At 38.8% G+C, this 19,815-nt stretch overlaps 1 protein-coding gene across 4 annotated transcripts; it reads right to left on the bottom strand.

Annotated features, from left to right (window-relative positions):
• Positions 1–2,685: 2,685 nt before the first annotated feature.
• LOC143886877 (uncharacterized) lies at positions 2,686–17,108 on the bottom strand. Of its 4 annotated transcripts, none has more exons than XM_077391045.1 (12): positions 16,943–17,108; positions 16,783–16,851; positions 14,536–14,594; positions 12,369–12,459; positions 11,753–11,807; positions 11,507–11,597; positions 11,172–11,382; positions 10,972–11,088; positions 10,064–10,355; positions 9,817–9,924; positions 9,526–9,690; positions 2,686–3,018 (listed from the first exon to the last, which is right to left on the bottom strand). In XM_077391045.1, exons 1-11 carry the CDS (start codon positions 17,030–17,032, stop codon positions 9,647–9,649), a joined length of 1,227 nt encoding a protein of 408 aa, XP_077247160.1. In that variant the 5' UTR covers positions 17,033–17,108; the 3' UTR covers positions 2,686–3,018; positions 9,526–9,646. The 4 variants fall into 4 exon arrangements, with proteins under 4 accessions (XP_077247160.1, XP_077247159.1, XP_077247161.1 ...); XM_077391044.1 differs by having other exon boundaries at positions 9,830–9,924; positions 16,943–17,107; XM_077391046.1 differs by having other exon boundaries at positions 9,526–9,677; positions 9,830–9,924; positions 16,943–17,107.
• Positions 17,109–19,815: the final 2,707 nt, after the last annotated feature.

Genomic DNA, 19,815 nt, shown 5'->3' with positions numbered 1-19,815 from the left:
TAGAGTAACCAATTTCAGGCATGCACCTCGAAGAGGTACCTCAACTGAAATAGGACAAAGAAAATGGATGGAAAAAATAAAATAAAAGAAGCGACAACAAGTGACTCGCAACAAATATCGGTAAATAGTATCAACTTTAAAATTTTGGATAATGCATGGTAGTCTCTTTTTCCTTTGAAGTGTACGGATCAAAAGAGAAGTGTGGCATCAAAGTAGGGGTAAGGTAAGGAGGTTAAAAAAAAATACTCGATCCAATGGATCGGTGGGAATGAGGAGTGGCCGGGCGGACGGACAGCAATAACGGCCGTCCGCCGGAGAACGGAGCTTGAAGGGGTTGTGCTCAAGCGAACAAGATCGATGGCTCTGATACCATGTTAACTTACCAACTTCTCCAAAAGCTTAAGCTAGCTTTTGGAGTAAAGTGGTAGTTTACATGGTATCAGAGCCAAAGGTCTCGAGTTCAAACCTCCCGGATAGCAAAAATCCACATGCGATGGTCGGCCCAAAGTGGGACCACATGTGCCACGTGTTTGCCAAGTGGGCCACACGTGCGGGGGAGTGTTAAAGTATAAAAAGATAAATAACGCCTTTCTCCAATAGCTCAAGCTCTGGGAGAAGTTGATAAGTTAACACAACAGAGCATGATTTTTATCGCAAGCGAGATATATAAGTATTTCGGGCCTTTCGGCCCACCAAATACAAGATAAGTATTTAAATTTGCCAAATATTTTTAGGGAGATGATAAATCCGCACTCCCTATAGGATAATCCGCACCCCATTATTCACGTTAAAGTGGTGCGGATTATCCTACAGTGAGTGCGAATTTATCATCTCCCTATTTTTATCGGCCAATATTAAACCAAAGAACCCCATAAACCAGTCGACAACTATCAGTTTGTATCGGCCACATTGCCTGAAAAGAAAAAAAACAATGATTGAGATGAACTCATATCAATTTATTTATCAACCTATATTTTCCTCTAAATGATATTCTAATATATAACGCAACAAGATATAGTAAAGATAATTGAAAAGTTAATTGTGTGGGTTCCACATCAAGATGATGGTCAAGAGAATGAATATTTAAAACTTAGAGCTAGTGATTTTTCTCCATAGGATGTTTGAGAGGAGCCGTTGAAATGTCCTTTCATTGAGATTATAAAAAATGGGCACTCTTTAAAGCAAGCGTTGCCTCCTCTATTAGACTCAAATGGTTCAAACTGTAGTGAAGAACGCATCCCTCCACCCCATTTCCAATATTCAAATCTCATATCAACAAACTTTCTTCACACATTATCTCATATGGTGTTCCACTAAAAGAAACAAATCCATCTCATTTTGGACTTTGGTGGCATATAATATTTTTGTATACTTTATTTTCCATTTCCACCCTTTTCATTCACAAAAAAGTGCTTTCCATGAAAGAAACCCCACAAAAAAGGGGACAAAGGGAGTGGGGCTCCTTAGAATATTTCAAGTCATTCAAATGTCCTTGTGATAAGAGACTCTGGAACATTTAAAAGGTTTTTTTTATGTCCCAACTACTTTTTCAAACTAATCAAAGAGGCTTGATTAATTTTCTCTGGTTAAATATATTAAGAAGCTGATAATGTAAAGCATCTATTGCTGGTATGAACCATATAGGTCAAAAGATGTGTACTAAAATATGGGTGCATTAAGAAATATTTCGCATTTCATTTAGGTTTTGTTTGGATTGCAGGAAAAACATTTCCAACGGAAAATTTCTTCTTTCCATGATCTAGAGGGATTATAGTTAATTTAGAGTGATATTATCATAAATTGAAGTGCCCTCTTAAGTGAAAATTGAATAGGGTTGGCTCAAGTTATCTTTTCGTGCGTAAAAAAAAAAAGGTAAGAAGTTTTAGAAATATTTTCCTACATAAACTTTTCCAAAAAAAATCCTGAAATCCAAATAGGGCCTCAATAGTTTAATAATTTTAAGAAATGAAGCTATGGAAAGGGAATTAGGCCAATAAATTCAAGCATTTTGTACCATCTCAGTTTGTCTTATTTAATTTGCTTTCACGTTTTTACGTATGAGATTATCTTGGTGTAGAAGCTCTAATCAAATCTTGTGGAAGGAAGAATGCATGGAGAGAAGAAAGGGAAAAACATACAAAAGAGTAATAGTACTTTCTCACTTTTAAGTGTTTCAAATGAAGCTTATAAATACTTATAGGCTACTGATATCCACACGACCGTGCTTTGATAATGGGACGAACTCACCTTGTTTTACATTATTTAAACAACTGTCAAGGCTATTATAATTTCCAAAAAACTCAATGCATCCAATTAAAAACTGTAAAACAAGGTGAGTTCGCCTCGTTATCAAAGCATGGTCCTGCGGATATCAGTTCACCTCTAAATGTGTATCTTTGCTTATTCTAACATGGTCTAGCATTTCATGTGTGCATTTGTAAATCATGTGAAACTTACTGTAGAAGGCCAGATAAATCAACCCACTGTAAAAGGTGTTATCCTATGGCGAAAATCCCATGACAAAAATAACTGCATGCTTGATAGCAAAACAAGCTCAGACAGAACTAGAACAAGACATGGTTTCAGAAGATTTAACAGCTAATGCAAGCATAACTTATTTGTTCCATACAGAACATGTATAGAGCTCAGCAATTTGAACCTCATTTGCCCCATACACAATATGTATAGAGCTCAGCAATTTGAACCTGCTTTTATTAACCGAAACCCAAACAAATAAAGGTATCACAACCTGACCAGCTTCTGCCTCAACCAAGAATCTTTAGAAAAATAAAATAATGAAAATTTACAAGTAAAGAAGAACCCTCTTTTGCTCATCAAATTCGAATATGACTTCACAAATAGCCTTGTATTAAGGATAAGAAATCATGCTAGCTTATGAACCAGGTAAAAATCTGCATGGAGCACCTGGTGTGGCAAGAGGGCTGCTCCTACTTTGCAAACAAGAGATGATCACTATTCTGATTCAGAGTTAATCAGTGTTGTACTGCTGTCAATGTTCTGAAAATAAAATCAGATAGAAAAACTAACAAAAAGTCGGATTGAGTCAAATCTCTAAACTGAATTCTAAGAAGATTAATAAATCAGGAGCATTTAACCCAACTACAAAAATAGAAGAAAAGAGAGAGAAGGCAAGGACAAGGCACAAATAAGAAGAGTGAAGAAAGAGGTACCAGGAAATACAGTCATTTTTTTAGGTTAATGGAATCCAGGAATGAACACCATAGTATGTATGGATTTAGAAATTTTTAGAGGAAAATGTTATCAGGGTTCAGAAAATTTGAACGCCTGGTGACGGCCTTCCAGATTACAGCCTAAATCACCTTACATATGTATCATGTGTGCAATGCATATAGTGGGTCTCTAAAACATCATGACCATAGTAAGAAGATTTGGATTTGGGAATATAAGCTTATATGAGCTCAAGCTCACGAACAGTTTTCCCTATATATATATATATATATATATATATATATATATATATATATAAGAATAAAATATATTAAAATATTTTTAACCTACCAAATTGTCTCTAAATTTATAAAAATATTGCATATTATTAACAAATTCTTCTTAAAATGTGCAAATCGTTAAATTAGTCGAAATTTTTTAAAGTTTTACATGGTGCATTAAAAAGTTTGCAATATTCTCATGAATTTTTAATTATCACTAAATTTTGTAACAAAGATCACGATCACGCCTTCCCCATACTCTTGGAATATGTTGCACTCATGGAGAGAAGCTAACAAAGCTGCTGATATCGTTTCAAAATTTGACTACCAATTTAAAGGGATATCCATCCGCCCTCATGTCAGATCCCCTTCACTCAATGATGTAATTGTTTCCGATGCTTTGGGAACTGTCTATGAAAGGCTGTAATCCTCTTTTTTTTAATATATCTGGTCGGGGTCCGCCTAACCCCAGGTTACCCACCCAAAAAAAGAAGTCAGGTAACCAAATATTGATTCTAAACTTAATTTAAATTCTTTGTCCGGGACAGTGGAGATGATTATGGAACATTTTTTTGCTATTGAGAAGCTTTTGCTCTGAGTTTTTGGAGAGAAATTTCAAAACATTATCTTTTTTTTTGCGCTCTCCATGTTTTTCCTTCGAGCTTTTCATGAGTTCATTTCACACAGCGTTAGAAATGATAAAAGCTAACTTTCTATGTTGGTATCAATAATGGATTCTCACAGGATTTCAAATTCTTTTATGTAAAAAATTTACTTCCATTCTTAGGATTAGATTTGATTGCATTTGTTGCTGTATTTATTTATATTCATTTCTTCTTTAAGAGCTTTGATTGCTCATCTCTTACCTTGTATATCAAATTTAGTACCAAGCATAGCTGGTTACTAAAATCATTGACTGTAAAAAATCCTTATAAATAGACACAGCCTGCAAGCGAAGAAGTATGCAGGAATTCTCAACCATGCACTTCATCTTCTTGTTCTATTTCTTTATTCTTGCTCCATTGCTTTACATGGTCTCTCTCTCTCTCTCTCTCTCTCTCTCTCTCTCTCTCTCTCTCTCTCTCTCGTTGCTCTTCATCATGGCCGACACTGAGTCTTCCTCCACGATCCAAACCTCTCCTACCGTCCAAACCTCTCTTCCCACCACTCCTCTCTTCACTCCTCCGGCTCTAAATAACATTACTCACCGTGTTTCCGTCAAGCTGGACCGCAACAACTTCCTTCTTTGGCAATGCCAACTTCTCCATATCTTGCGCAGCCATGACTTATATAAGATGGTCAATGGATCCACGTCCTCTCCCCCTCGTTTTGTTCTATCCACAGATGGATCCATAACCACCCCAAACCCGGCATTCCAAGCCTGGGAAAGACTTGATCAAACTTTACTCAGTTGGCTCAATGCCACCATGACTGAATCCGTCTTAGCACAAGTCGTCAATCTTCCGACGGCTCGCGATGTCTGGCGTACCCTGGAGTCCATCTTCTCAGCTCAGTCCACATCACGGATTGTCCTTCTTCGTAGTGACCCTCATGACCTACGCCAAGGATCTCTCTCGATCACTGACTATCTCAATTGCATCAAATCCATCTCTGATGCTATAGAAATAGCCCAAAGCCCCATTCCTGACACTGATTTGGTCATGTATGCCCTCGGTGGTCTTAACCCCTCCTATAGCGAATTCACGACCGCCATCACCGTCCCGCCTCCCCTTCCTTCCTTCAATGAACTTTACTCTCTTTTGCTTAGTCATGAATTTTTTCTTGAACGCACTACTAAACTCGCTCAAGAAACTATCCACTCGACGGCATTTTGTGGCTGAACATGGTCGTTCCCGCTACCGAAACCGTGGTCGTCGTGGTCGCGGACCACCTCGTGGCAACCCTACCCCGCGAGCTCCTCTTGCTAATCCTCAACAGGGCATCCTTGGTCCACCTCCTACTCCTACTGGGCATGGTGTCATTTGCCAACTATGTACTCGAGACGGTCATGAGGTACCTCAGTGCTATCGAAGGTTTGATCCCACTTTTCAGAATGCTGACCTCTCTCAATCCTTTGCCGCAATGAATCTTGGCAGCATGGATCAACAATGGTTCCCCGACACTGGTGCAACCAACCACATGACCTCAAGCGCTACAAATCTTGGCAATCATGCCGAGTACACTGGTAACTCCTCTGTTTATGTTGGTAATGGCTCTGCTCTCCCTATTACTCATACTGGCTCTATTGATCTACTTACCCCAACCTCTTCTCTTCCTCTTCGCAATGTCTTGTGTGTTCCTCCGATTACCAAAAATCTTATTTCTGTTGCACAACTAACCCGTGATTTAGATTGTACCTTCATCTTTGATGCTCATGGGTTCATGATACAGGATCGTTTAACGGGGAAAGTTCTTCACAGTGGACCGAGTAAGGGAGGGCTCTATCCCTTCCGAGCTGGCGTGCGCTCCGATCCCAGCTATGCATGCACTCTCTACCATTCGGGCCCCTTCTACAATCTGGCATAATCGTTTAGGACATCCAGCAGATCATACTTTGCAACAGTTGGCAAAATCCAATAGCATTTCTCTTTCTCATTTTCCTTCCAATAAAAATTTATGTTCAAGTTGTTTAGCTGGAAAGCATTGCAAACTTCCATTTGCACTTGCTTCTCCACGCTCTTCTGCTCCTTTTGAATTGTTGCATTCAGATTTATGGGGCCCTGCTCCTTGCTTAAGTAACTATGGACATAAATTCTATTTACTAATAGTGGATGATTACTCACGTTTTTCATGGATATTTCCATTATTCCGTAAAAGTGATGTAACAATTTGATTTTTGCACTTTATACGTCTTGTTGAAAATTTCCTTTCTCTAAAAATTAAATCTTTACAAAGCGATGGTGGTGGTGAATATATGGGACATTCCTTCACCTCCCTTCTCTCCTCTCATGGAATTCACCACTTTATTTCTTGTCCTCAAAATGGCCTTGCCGAGCGTAAACATAGGCACGTGGTTGAGATGGGCTTATCTCTTCTTGACAAGGCCCATCTGCCACGCTCCTTTTGGCTAGATGCTTTCCAAACGAGAGTGTTCATCATTAATCGTTTACCATCCCGAACTCTGCATGGCAAAACCCCGTACGAACTCCTGTTTGGAAGCAAACCTAGCTATGTTGGGCTACGAACCTTTGGTTGTGCCTGTTACCCGCTGCTTGTCCCCTACAATAAATCTAAACTAGATCCACGCACACGCCTTAGTATCTTCATTGATTATGGGATTAATCACAAAGGCTACAAATGCTTGGATCCCTTCTCTGGTCGCGTTTATATTTCTCGTCATGTTCGCTTCGATTAATCCTCTTTTCCTTTTGAAGCCCACTCTGCTACCCCGCCATCTCCTCCATCCACCTTAACCATCCTTCATTGGCTTTCACCTTCCACACCACCACCAACAACTACAATTTCACCTCCATCACCCCCATTACAACCCCAATCCACCACTGTCTCTCTTGATCCCAATCCCATGCCAACCAGCTCCCCTTCTCCATCCCCTTCAGTTGATATCCCTTCTACTACCAACACACATCCCATGGTAACCCGGTCAAAGGATGGCATCCTCAAACCCAAAGCATGGCTTGCTACCAAACACCCTTTACCCTCTTGTTTTCTTGCATCCTCTTCCTCTGCACCATACCCTACCTGTTTCACCCAAGCCTCTAAAATTGCCCATTGGCGAGTTGCCATGGAGGCTGAGTTTAATGCCCTCCTTCGTAATAGCACCTGGTCATTGGTTCCTCCTCCTCATAATGCCAACATAGTTGGCTGCAGATGGGTTTTTAAAACCAAGCTACAAGCCGATGGTTCTGTAGAACGATACAAGGCACGTCTTGCTGCCAAGGGATTTCATCAACAACAGGGTATCGACTTTTCTGAAACCTTTAGCCCGGTTGTCAAAGTGCCTACCATACGCCTCGTCCTCTCCACGGCGTGCTCCAATCACTGGCCGCTACGACAACTAGACGTGAGTAATGCATTTCTGCATGGACATCTTCATGAGGAGGTTTATATGTCACAACCTCCTGGATTCGTAGACCCAACCCGTCCCACGCATGTTTGCCGCCTCAAGAAAGCTATATATGGTCTTAAACAAGCTCCCTGTGCTTGGTTTGCACGCTTTAGCTCTGCACTTCATAACCACGGCCTCTCTTGCAGCCGTAGTGACATGTCTCTCTTTTACAAGCATGCTACCAATGGGTCTATATTTCTTCTTGTGTATGTAGATGACATTGTCATCACCGGAAGCGATAATGCTGGCATTACCGCTCTTATTGCGTATCTTTCTCAGCGTTTTGACATGCGTGATCTTGGCAACTTACATTACTTCCTGGGTATGGAAGTCACACGCATTGAATCATCTCTCACAGTGACTCAATCCAAGTATACAGTTGAGCTTCTCCAACGCTTTGATATGGCAGGAGCCAAGCCTGTTTCCACTCCAACAATCAGTGGCTCTAAACTTTCGGCACTAGATGGAGATCCTTTATCCGATGTTACTCGTTATCGAAGTGCCGTTGGTGAGCTTCAATATCTCACAATGACGAGACCTGATCTCTCATATGCTGTCAATCAGGTTTGCCAATTCATGCACAAACCTACAACTACTCACATGGAAGCTGTCAAACGCATGCTTTGCTACGTCAAAGGCACAGTTGATCACGGCCTCACTTTTCGTGCCTCAGAGGATTTCCGATTTCAGCCTTCGCGCCTTCTCTGATGCTGATTGGGCTGGATCACCTGATCACCGATGCTCTACCACCGGTGGTTCTATATTCCTTGGTCCAAATCTAATCCTATGGTGTTCCAAGAAGCAGCCAACGGTCTCTCGATCAAGCACTGAAGCCGAATATAGGGCCATGGCCACCGTCACCCGATCTATGTTGGATTCAAGCCCTCCTCACTGATTTGGGAATTCGACTCCGAACACGTCGCACTCTCTCTTGTGACAACATCAGTGCTATGTATCTCGTCGCGAATCCTGTCTTTCTTACTCGTACCAAACACATTGAAGTTGACTATCACTTCGTCTGTGAACGAGCTGGTTGCGGTGCCTTACAAGTCCAGTATATCAACACCAAAGACCAAGTAGCCGACAGCCTGACAAAGGGTCGTCCTGTCAAGCGCTTCATATGGTTTCGTGGCAAACTTCAAGTGGTTCCCACGCTCAGTTTGAGGGAGGGTGATAAAAGCTATAAAAGCTAACTTTCCATGTTGGTATCAATAATGGATTCTCACAGGATTTCAAATTCTTTTATGTAAATAATTCACTTCCATTCTTAGGATTAGATTTGATTTCATTTGTTGCTGTATTTATTTATATTCATTTCTTCTTTAAGAGCTTTGATTGCTCATCTCTTACCTTGTATATCAAATTCAGTACCAAGCATAGCTGGTTACTAAAATCATTGACTATAAAAAATCCTTATAAATAGACACAGCCTGCAAGCAAAGAAGTATGCAGGAATTCTCAACCGTGCACTTCATCTTCTTGTTCTATTTCTTTATTCTTGCTCCATTGCTTTACAAGAAATGCATCATGATAAATTTATATATGCATAGGTACATAAATTCTGAGGATTTTTCATTGAATAAGGAAAGTAGTTACTCAAGTAAACAACATATGCTTTGCTGATTCTTCTTCATATTAAATGGAAGGAACTTAAAGTAGTTTTTTAAGTGTCAAATCCATTCCGTTTGGGACAAAATTTCCAAAAATTACATCCCAGAATGGAAACCGGAACAAAGTGAATCGAAACATTTCGGCTGGAATTCCCTGAATTCCGGTCCATCCCCTGCATCCAAACAGAGCCTGCGAGAAGTGCGTAGGTTTTTTTTCCTTTTTGCTTTCTATGTTTGCGCCCAAAACTACCAATTTATGCAGAAATGAACTTGGGTACTTATTACTGCTTGAAAATCAAGCAGACACTCCATGACAAAAGAAGCAATTTGGTAACAATCACCTTTTTCCATTCAAATAATAAATAAAAAAAACAATCACCTATTTTTTAAGATTTTGATAATGTCCCTCATCTTCATCTGCTTTTCCCAGTGATCTGAGCTGGTTGTGTATCAAATGCCTCTACCTCTAATGCCGAACAACTTGGGACAGATTTACAGGCTCAGCTTTCAGATTCGGATATGCATCTGCGCCTGCAGATTTCAGCTGCATGAGAAATGCAGGTGTGAGAAGACAATTATTGCTTCAGATCATTTAAGACAAATTACTAGGATCATGGAAAATGAGATGTATCATTCAAACGCGGCTTATATGATATTGCTGGATGCTTACAGTCAAATCTTACACAAGAGTTTCTGTCTGCAGAAGCTGCCCCGGTGCCATTGTGTTTTGGAAATGTTTTTACAAGCTCGTTTTTTGGAGAAGAGTCTCCTTCTGCGGCTGCATATTTCAACTTTAGAATAATAATAGAGGATAAAATACAGCTGAATTTTAATAAATGGTCCAGATGAAACAAAATAAATATAAAAAGTAAAGTTAGATTCATCCTAAGAGAATTGTATGATGTGACAATCCATACACTCAAATGTTGCCCAGTTGTCTGGAGAAGATGATTTGGTTCTGTCATCTTGTGGGGTTCCCACAAAGGGCATATCGAAGAGATCAGCAGCTAAATCAACCTTAGGTGAGGGAGTATTAGATTTGTATTCTGCTATCTGTGTTGGACTCTTGAGGGTTATAGGAATTCTGGATTTGTGTTCTGCTATCGGTGTTGGACTCTTGAGGGAAATAGGAATTTCGGATTTGCCTTCTGCCATCTGTGGTGAAGCCAACGGAGGCGAGAGTCTGGGCACCTTCATATCTGAAGAACCCTGGATAGGTAAGAAAGATTCAGTAATTGCTTTTAAAATATTTGAATTTCAGGTTTATTGTACAAGTATCAAGTGCAGAAGCACGCATATTCAAACACATACTTTATGTACATGCACATAAAAGGATGAGAAAGAGAATTTGAAGAACAAAGCCTCTGACTGCCTGGCTAATAACCATATGAAGAGAGTGACTTACTAGTCACTTCAGAAATATTGGAGCTTCTTGTTTGCAGCCTAGTTTGGACGAGTGAAGTGCAATTTTTACACTTAAAATTGTTTATCATTCCTACTCAAGTTATTCAAGGGGGCAAAAGTCTTTCATGTGCCTAGCTGCCCCTCATCTGCCCAAAAGAGATTGTAACTTATCCTCTCGATCTTTTTACTACACACTTGTTATTTTTCATTTTTATAGTCCCTATAAATTTGTTAATTAATGAATGAATTTCAGATTTTTTTCAATTTCATCGGTAGTTAACATGGCATGTGCTAGTAATATATTATAGAAGCTGTCACCTGAAATAAATCATATTACCAGTTGAAAGCAAAAAAATATAACAAACATTAACGTTGCTTATTGCCCAACGAGAACGAGTAAGCATTAAAACCATCAAATCACCTGCGGAGGTTTTGAGGGAGTTTTTGCACTGATTGCTTGTGGCGTGTGATTAGCAGGAATCTCTACTTCAATGTTGGGTTTCCTTGAGTTTTTGGAACTGTCACTACTGCTTCTGACCTGAACTAACTCATATTAGTAGTTGCAAGCAATGATACTTGTTGCCCAACGAGAACAAGTAAGCACTAAAACCATCAAATCACCTGATGAGGTGTTGAGGGAGTTCTTGCACTGATTGCTTGTGGCATTTGATTAGCAGGAATCTCTATCTCAATGGAGGGTTTCCTTGATTTTTTGGAACCATCGCTACCGCCTCTACCATCTCGCCCCTGGTCAATACTAGAGCTCTTTTCTTCTCCTGATTTTAGAGATGAATGTGTTGCTTTCTTTGGAGCCCACTTTTTCTCCTCATACCTGGCAGACATGGGTGAAGATTACTGTATAATCTAATGATGTCTAACCATGCATTTGGTTTCAGATCAAGACATAGGACAAACATTTTCATAAGTACAACAGAATTATCATTTTTTAGACGTACTTTGCACGGATGAAATTTTCAATACCAACTCTGTCATAATTTTGTGGCAGTTCTGCTTCCCAGTAGCTGTTGGACTTCTCATTGCCCATGGCTACATGGAAGATACACAAGTCAAGATTTGATTCTAAGTGAAGAGTTTTCAAAGTTCAACAGCAGTAATTGCCATTTTAATAAGTTGAGTTGAATCCATAGAAAAAGAATTAAACATATTCTTCTTTTGATGGGCAGAAATAAACACATTCTCACCTTGCATGAATGAAACCTGCTCTGGAAGCCATGTGTCTAAAGTAGCAGAGCGAACCTGAAGTGCACATTCAAAGGCTAATCCGTTGATTAAGAATCAACCAAAAAAATTAATTAACATAGGAACAGGTTACAAGGATGCAGAGGATGGTATTAATCATCTAATTTAACTACAAAAATCAAGGATCAGTAACAAAGCATGGAAAGCAACAATTAAAGCATTCCTGATTTCATACAAATCAAATGAAAATTTGTTATTAAACATAACCCATGCCAGAAAAAATATAGAAGACTACAACTGCTGGCTGTTGACCATCTTACTGTCTTTGCTGATTCTAGTTGGTTTCAGAGTTAAACGATCACATTGCCAGAAATAAATAGCTTTAGTTAGTGACCAGATTAATGATATGTAGTTAACAGTTAAGCAAAAGGAGTCAACATTCATGTCAATAATTTGTTTACACAATTCATTAACCGAATGCAATGAATAACAGGTACAAGTTTTGAACCTGTTAATAAAAGACTCCATACCGTATACTTCCAAACTAGGAAATAACATCCAATTCTTTAAGAAATTTTGAAGAAATTAAAAGAATGAGAATGAGGGAAAAACAATTACCTTCGATATATGCACTCCCAGACTCCGATGTATTCCTGAACACTGTATGCAAATAAAGATTCCTAGGTTGACGCTTGCCCATCGTGGGGCCCTGTAAAAAATATTGCACATAATGAAAATATTAGTATATTTATAAAAAAAAATCATCATACACAAACTCAAAACACCACCACTTTCGAAAGAAGCTTGAGAAAGTGCAGACAGTGCAACCACAACTTCTATTCGCCAGGATAACAGCTTCAATGTTAATTAGAAGAGAAAATCAGAAAATAAAGAATACCAGCTGCATAGGAAAATTGATTGCAATTTGCTAGTTTCACTTGCTTTTAATTGTTTTGTAATCCATGAATAAAAAAAGAAACTCAAAATTTCACATGCTTTTAATTGGTTTGTAATCCCTGATTAAAAAAAGGAACTCAAGAAGGCATTCTTTGCTTCCCCTAGTCGACTTGGCAAGGCACGATCAAGTACTCAGTTGACACAGATGGGTACTCGGTTGATACGGTCATAACTCGAGTGCCAATGGAGTTTTCATAGACTTTGTAATGAAAAATGCGGACTCAGACTGGAATGTGGCCAAGGTAAAAGGGAGTTGACTCGGGCAAGTCAACAATGACAGCACAGGAGGATTTTGAAACTATGATCTACGGAGAACATTAACATGTGTTTCAGAAACCAAAGCAACACACTCCAAAAAGTTTTCATTTGAAGTCCATAAAGCCTACCAAAATGGAAGAAATTTTGTGAACAGTAACCCGACTTTTCGCCATAGAAGCATCACACCATTTAGATATGCAAGCATGTGCTCAATCAAAGTAACCTACCTAGTATCTAGAAAATCATACGAAATGTATTTTAAGTATGAAAGGATTTCTTAAAAAACTGTCTAACCTGAAATATCTAATCTAATACCACATTCATAAGAGGAATGATAGATACAAGGGAGCCCTTGCATAAAGAGCCAAAAAAGGGCTCTTCATTGGATCCACGTCATCAAATATAACTGATTTTACTTTTTCAACTGATTTTAAAATGTAACTGAAAATGATGTGGATCCAATGAAGAGCCCTTTTGCAGCTCTTTATGCAAGGGCTCCCTTGTATCTATCATTGCTCCATTCATAAAATCAACAAAACTGAAAACAAAATCCAAAATGAAGTCTCAAATATACATATTTAAGAAATAAGAGCAAAATAAGTGCCAAAAAGAAGAAAATAATTAATTTTTTGTAAATTCCTATAGCGTCACTTTTATTGTTAATAAGCTCAACAAAATTCTTAAATATAGATAATTTCCAGAATGCAAAGCCTACCAAAACTTACAAACTTGGTTTTGATCTCATTTTTATTAAATTTCTCAAATAAAATGACATTCAACATGCATGTTTGTTCCAGTGCAGAAAAGAACGATTGGATAAAAGAGAGAGCACTTTCAAGAATTAAATACATAGATCTTAAAGGGCCATAGTGTAGTGAGCTCTTCCAAGAGTCATAAATGCGGACAATATACATATTGTAAGGACTACAAAACTAATAAATAGATTTGACCTTAATCTCATTTTTATCAAAATTTCTGAAATAAAACGACAATCACTATAGGTTTTGTCTAAGTGAAAAAAGAGAAGGGAAAAGAAATAACTATTGGAGAAAATCGAAGCACTTTCTAGAACAAATATGTTTATCTCAGAAAAGTTCTATTCATAACTAACACTCAGCCATCGTGGACAAAGGTCCATGGTTAAACCATTGTCTAGATCAGAGATGCTAATATCACTGTTCAAAAGTTTTCCTAGTCAATCATCGACTCACCAGAATTGACTCTGTTTCAGCCCTACTAAGTCAATCAGAAACTCATTTGACCTGCCCGATTTAATGAAAAACTGACCACATCAATCTTGATTTGTCTGATTTGGCCTGGTTTTACCTCGGCTGAGTTCTTGAACATGTATGAGCATCAAACATTGGTAATAGCATGATAGATAAATCTACTAATAGACATACACAAACTTAAGGAGTCAATAATCAATCGGTCAATAGTAAAGAATATATGAACATGGTTTGACCATAAAAAATCCTTTATTCATGAAAAATCTAATCTTTTATAACACAATAATAAGAACTAATATTAGCAACTACTTCAGTTATACAAACCGCATAAAAATACATACTTGCTTCTACAATCAGCGCAGTTCCTATTCTCTGGCAGCCTAAGTAGACCATCCAATATCTGCACACAACTTCTAAAAGCATTAGAAATTACTATAGCAGATAAAGCGTCTTCACTATCGTAAAATATGTCGAATAAAATAAGCAACTTTCAAGTGAAATAGAAAAGAAAAAAGTAAAACAAGGAACAACATAATTCAGATTGTGTAAAAGAAAATGAAGCCATGAAAATCAAAATTTTAAATGCTACATTATGCCGAAACTTCCAAACAATCATTGTAAAACATTAACACTTGCAAGCATTAGGTTCTAAAATTATACAGGGCTCTTCATACAGATAGATAATACATCCTAAACTATACAGGTTCTTGCTCTATATTACAATATATGATTTTCTTCACAAGAAAAGGACCCGCAATCTATACACTCAAACCAAAATTTCAGGTTCTAGCAATTCAACCAAGTTGTGCTATATGTTAAAGATTTTTCAAAATCAAGTGTTTTGTGGTCAAAACAAATTTTGGAAAATATTTTCTTTTAGTTGTTTTGGGAAAGGAAAAACTATTCTTTGAAAAGGTTGCTTTTTGCTTTTGCTTTTGGAAAGAGTGTAGAAGTGCATTGAAAAGATAGTTCTTCATTGCTCCGGAGAAAAGTTGGAGATGGGCATATATTAGTTCACCCATTCCTTTCTCTTGTTTGTGTGCACGTGGGGTCTTAGCCATTGGACGAACCGCGGGACGGCACCGTCCGCGCTCGCGCACGCGCGGCGTAGGCAATGGGCAATGGGCTATAGGGCGCATAGTGGCGCTTTATTGGCGCACTTTGTAGCGGGGAGAGATTGGAGCCTTTAATTTTTCCAGATTTGATCTGGACCGTTGGATCTAAACAATTGTGGATCGATCTAGTAGGTGGGCTGAATAGGTCATAGGTCCATCAAGCCCAGTGCCGAATAGTTCGGTTGGGTTGGGCTTTGATTCGAGCCTAACGGTCGGCCCAGCGGGCCCAGTACTCCAACGGTCAGTGGGTGCGATCCATTGGGTTGTGTGCCCCCAACGGTCAAGTATCTAGGGGGTGCTATATGTACCGTAGATGGATCATCTAACGGTTACAGGGGAAGACGGGATTTAAAATATCCCAACAGTCACTCCAGGATTGATCTGGATCATTGAATCACGTATGGGCGCGATCTAACGGCCAATATTCAAACCGAACTGGAAAGACACTATTCAGGGGTGCTTTTCACACTGAAAAGTCACCTCAGTAAAAAGTGCAGAACCCAGCCATTTCAAGAAATAAACGAATTTACTTATTTCTGGGGCAATTCTCAAGACTTCCAGTGCAATTATACTCTCTTTTCTCACTCCCACCAAATTCGTTTTACACACTGTTTTCATTATTGTTTATCTAATTACTGTTATACTGCAGTAACAGTAATTAGGCTGATTCTCTAAGGCTTGTTATTCTCTAAGGGCATTTCGGATTTGACTCCGCTTGTGCATAGCGTCATCAAATATAGTAGGACATTCCTACTAGCTTAATTGTATCTTGGAGGCAGTTCGTGGATCCTCTTTGCACACTCCTAGTGGGGGCGAAATCTGTCTAAAGGAAAGCGATTTCTCGCCTTGAAGCAAACCGGTTACTATTCTTTATTCTCCACCAGATACAAATTATCCCCAACACTATATACATATTTCATATGCATAAGCTTGGGAAATTAGATTTTCAAAATGCAAATATAATTTGGAATGGATCCAAAAGAATACATAAATTTACGCACGAAAAGAAAATAAAGAGTCCAAGCTTTCTGATCTTTTGGAGATCGAGTTAGATATTCTCGATCCCCCGGTTCTTTTTTCGTTATAATTCATTTTTTTGACATTCAAAAAATAAAAGCAAGTAAGAGTTTTGAATGATGGACATAATCCAGTCAACCAATAAAAATCCAGATAGAATTCCAAACATAATCAATCGGACCACCTATCATCACAAAACGAACCAAAGACCAATAATTTTAAATAAAAAAAAAACAAAGTTGTCAGAATGAAAAAATATTAGGGTTTCGAATTCAGAAGGTAAACAAATTGATGGAGAAGGAGTCGGTATCATTGTAGAACCAATCAAACGAAAAATTGGGAAAAGAGAAGATACGGCCTTGGATTTATCAATGGAAAAATTTCAAGAATTCATATAAAAAAAATCTAGAATTCTGGAATTTCGATTTGAATTACGTTGTCGTTGTTGAATATTACCTTAGTGTGTTTGGCAATGAGCTCCTTTGAGACGGACTTCTTGTCATTGACGTTGTTCATGCTCGCCTCCTTTGTTTTCACAATTATTATTAGGTTATTATAATGAGAGAGAAAGGGGAAAACGAAGAAGGCAAGAATGAGAGGATTTGGAGGGTGTTACTATTTTCATTGGGTGGTTGATCAAAGGAAGGCAAGAAAAGTAGCCGTGAATTTGTCCTTTATTCCCGCCTTCACCTACCAATATCCACATTTTCTCACCGCCTCTTTCTACGATTAACTCCTCTGCCGACTGCGCATTACCCAACTTTCACACCCCTCCAATTATTTTTGTGTTGACTGCCTATTTGTGTCAAGGGTGTGACCACATAAGGCACACCTATTAAGGTGGGACCCACTGAGCTACAGTGGGCAGACCTTGTGCCTAATTCATATAGGTCGCTCCTCCATACAGAAGAATTCCTCTAGTTTTTACTAATGATATAGTTTTTGGTTTTTAATTGTGACGGCAACCGATCACTCAGGACTTATCTTTGAACCTAAGACCTGTCGTGAGGCAAATGCTCTAATACCATGTGAAACAACCGATTACGCCGGAAGCTTAAGCGGTCAACAATAATGAGACCTTAATGCACTATTTTCAATTAAGATTAGTAAGAATCAATTTTGCTTGCATCCAAGGAGGCTCTAAATCTCTCAAACAATGCTAAACATGTGATTAGCGGTGTGCGAAAAAAAGGATTAAAATTACAACGTGATGAACGGTACACATTCAATCAAAAGAACTCCGCCAATGGGAGGATCATACTTGGGCTTACACATGGCCTTGGGCACAAAGTCAGAATGTCAGATAAGATGGTGAAAAATTCCTTCCTTCCACTGGCCCAAGAAATAATTGTCCTCCTAACCATACAAGCCCAAACATTGGTGTTCTTTTCGTTATCTTAAAATATTCCAAGGTTCCATTCTGACCATACACACCGAATCACTCTCAATGAGAAGCTTCACATAATCCTTCCTTCATGGGCAAACAATTCCCTCCTACAATGAAAGAGAAATCAAACCACCCGAGAATATGGTTCCAAACGAGTTTAGCCTATGAACAGTGGATGAATAAACGACCGACTCTTTCCTCATTGCTTTTACAAAGAGGAAACAAGGTTGCTGATTGTGTTCTTTGGGTGAAGTGTTGGTTGTGTTCTCTGTGGGCCAATCCCTGCCCCCTCAGTAATTTTTAGCTTTGTTCTATTAAGGCTCTGTTTCTTTCAACGTAAAATGGGTGTAAAACAAGTTTTACACCCATTTTTAAGTGAAAAAATGGACGTAAAATTTGTTTTACGGCCATTTTACAAAGAAAGAAACGGAGCCTAAGGGGCTGTTTGGATACAAGGATTTTAGAATCCGGGATTTCTTCAAAATTGTAGCTAAGAGACAAGAGAAGAAGCGGACCAGCCGTCGTTTTTGACTTCTCGCTCTTCTTTCCATCAGCAAGAGAGTAGCAGATCCTCCCATATTTTCAGGTTTTAGAAATCTCAGAATGCAGGATAAGTTTTTAAAACCTGAATTTCTCACTTAAATCCAAGAAATGCTGTCAGGACTCGGGACAGCATACATCAGCTTGATCTTGAACCCTCTTTTACACTGTTTTCAAACTAAAAACCTGAATTCTAAAATCCACGTATCCAAATGGCCCCTAAAAGTTAATTATAACTGCTTCCAAAAAGATTAACAGCAGATGTTTATAAGCTACTTGCATGTTATTAATCAAAATAGCTCCCTACAAATAATATGAATACGTGTTTTTAGAGGAAAAATATGAATACATGTAAACAATTCGAAGTGATACATAGACAGAGGTCAAGCTCAAATAAGTGTTAACTATGTTGATTTTCTTCCATATTCCTAGCAATCAAAGAAAACAATAAACTGAAAGGAATAGACAATCACATTCCACCAAAAAATATGTTGCATAGAGGGAAACGAACCCTCACAAACCATCTGCAATTATTTGGGCTCTAAAAAATAATAATCAGAACCCAGAATCCTCAATTGATATGAACTGTTACTTTGAAACTTGCTCATGGATGAAGAAATTGGCCAGCTACAGCAACACTGCTTTGTTCTTGAGTTGATTTTTTCTCCAGTTGTTACCAAATCTGTGTGTTGATATGAGCTAAGAAGGAGCCTCATCCCAATGAAAATAGTCATAATGGTTTGAACTGAATTAACGGCGCTGACCGGCCCCTTATGAGGTCGTGATCACCATCTAGTCATCCTCAAATTTCACCAGATCGGATTTCCATATAGATAACTTGAACTTAATGTTCTCCAGTACTACTCATTCTGGAGAATGCTCCTTTAGGATTTTTTTTTTTTTTTTTGAAAGGTAACAACCAATTTATTACTAAAAACAAATGTACAAGGGACCAGGAGTCCCCCAACTAGCCAGGCTATAAGCCATACATATAATTAGAAACACAAAAAAACAAATGGGATCACATTTCAGTCCGCCCCATCTCAATCCACTCCTCAACGAGCATGCTGTCACAATCAAGACCAGCCTTAGCCAACTCAACAGCCACTCTTCTCATATGGGTAATCAGTGGACGAATAATGGTTACCAAGTCCCTGATCTCGTCGATCTTGAGAGCCAGTCTCCATGGCCCACAAATACGATTAGACGCCCAAGCCACAGTATTCGCCGAATCTCCTTCTATAATAAGAGGGCCAAGGTTATGTTTCTCATACCACCGCAGCCCCGAACAAAAGTGCAGACACCTCAGCTTCGTTGGCATCACAAACACCCGCCAGGCCAGAGAATTTCATGACTACATTACCCAAATGATTGTGAATGACACCACCAATACCCGCACCTCCCGGATTACCCCGAGAGCTACCATCGAAATTAAGCTTGAACCACCCGGCCGGCGGAGGTGCCCATTTCGGAGCAATACGATTGCGGACACACCTTTCATTAGTAACCAATTTCCAGTTACGAAGAGCATCACCAACGGAATATGGGATACCGCCTTTAGC

The sequence above is a fragment of the Tasmannia lanceolata genome, unplaced genomic scaffold (assembly GCF_043159265.1).
Source record: "Tasmannia lanceolata isolate RefF3 unplaced genomic scaffold, GAP_Taslan_0.1 ptg000011l, whole genome shotgun sequence".
Lineage (NCBI taxonomy): Eukaryota > Viridiplantae > Streptophyta > Magnoliopsida > Canellales > Winteraceae > Tasmannia > Tasmannia lanceolata.
This window is presented reverse-complemented; position numbering and strand designations above follow the sequence as displayed.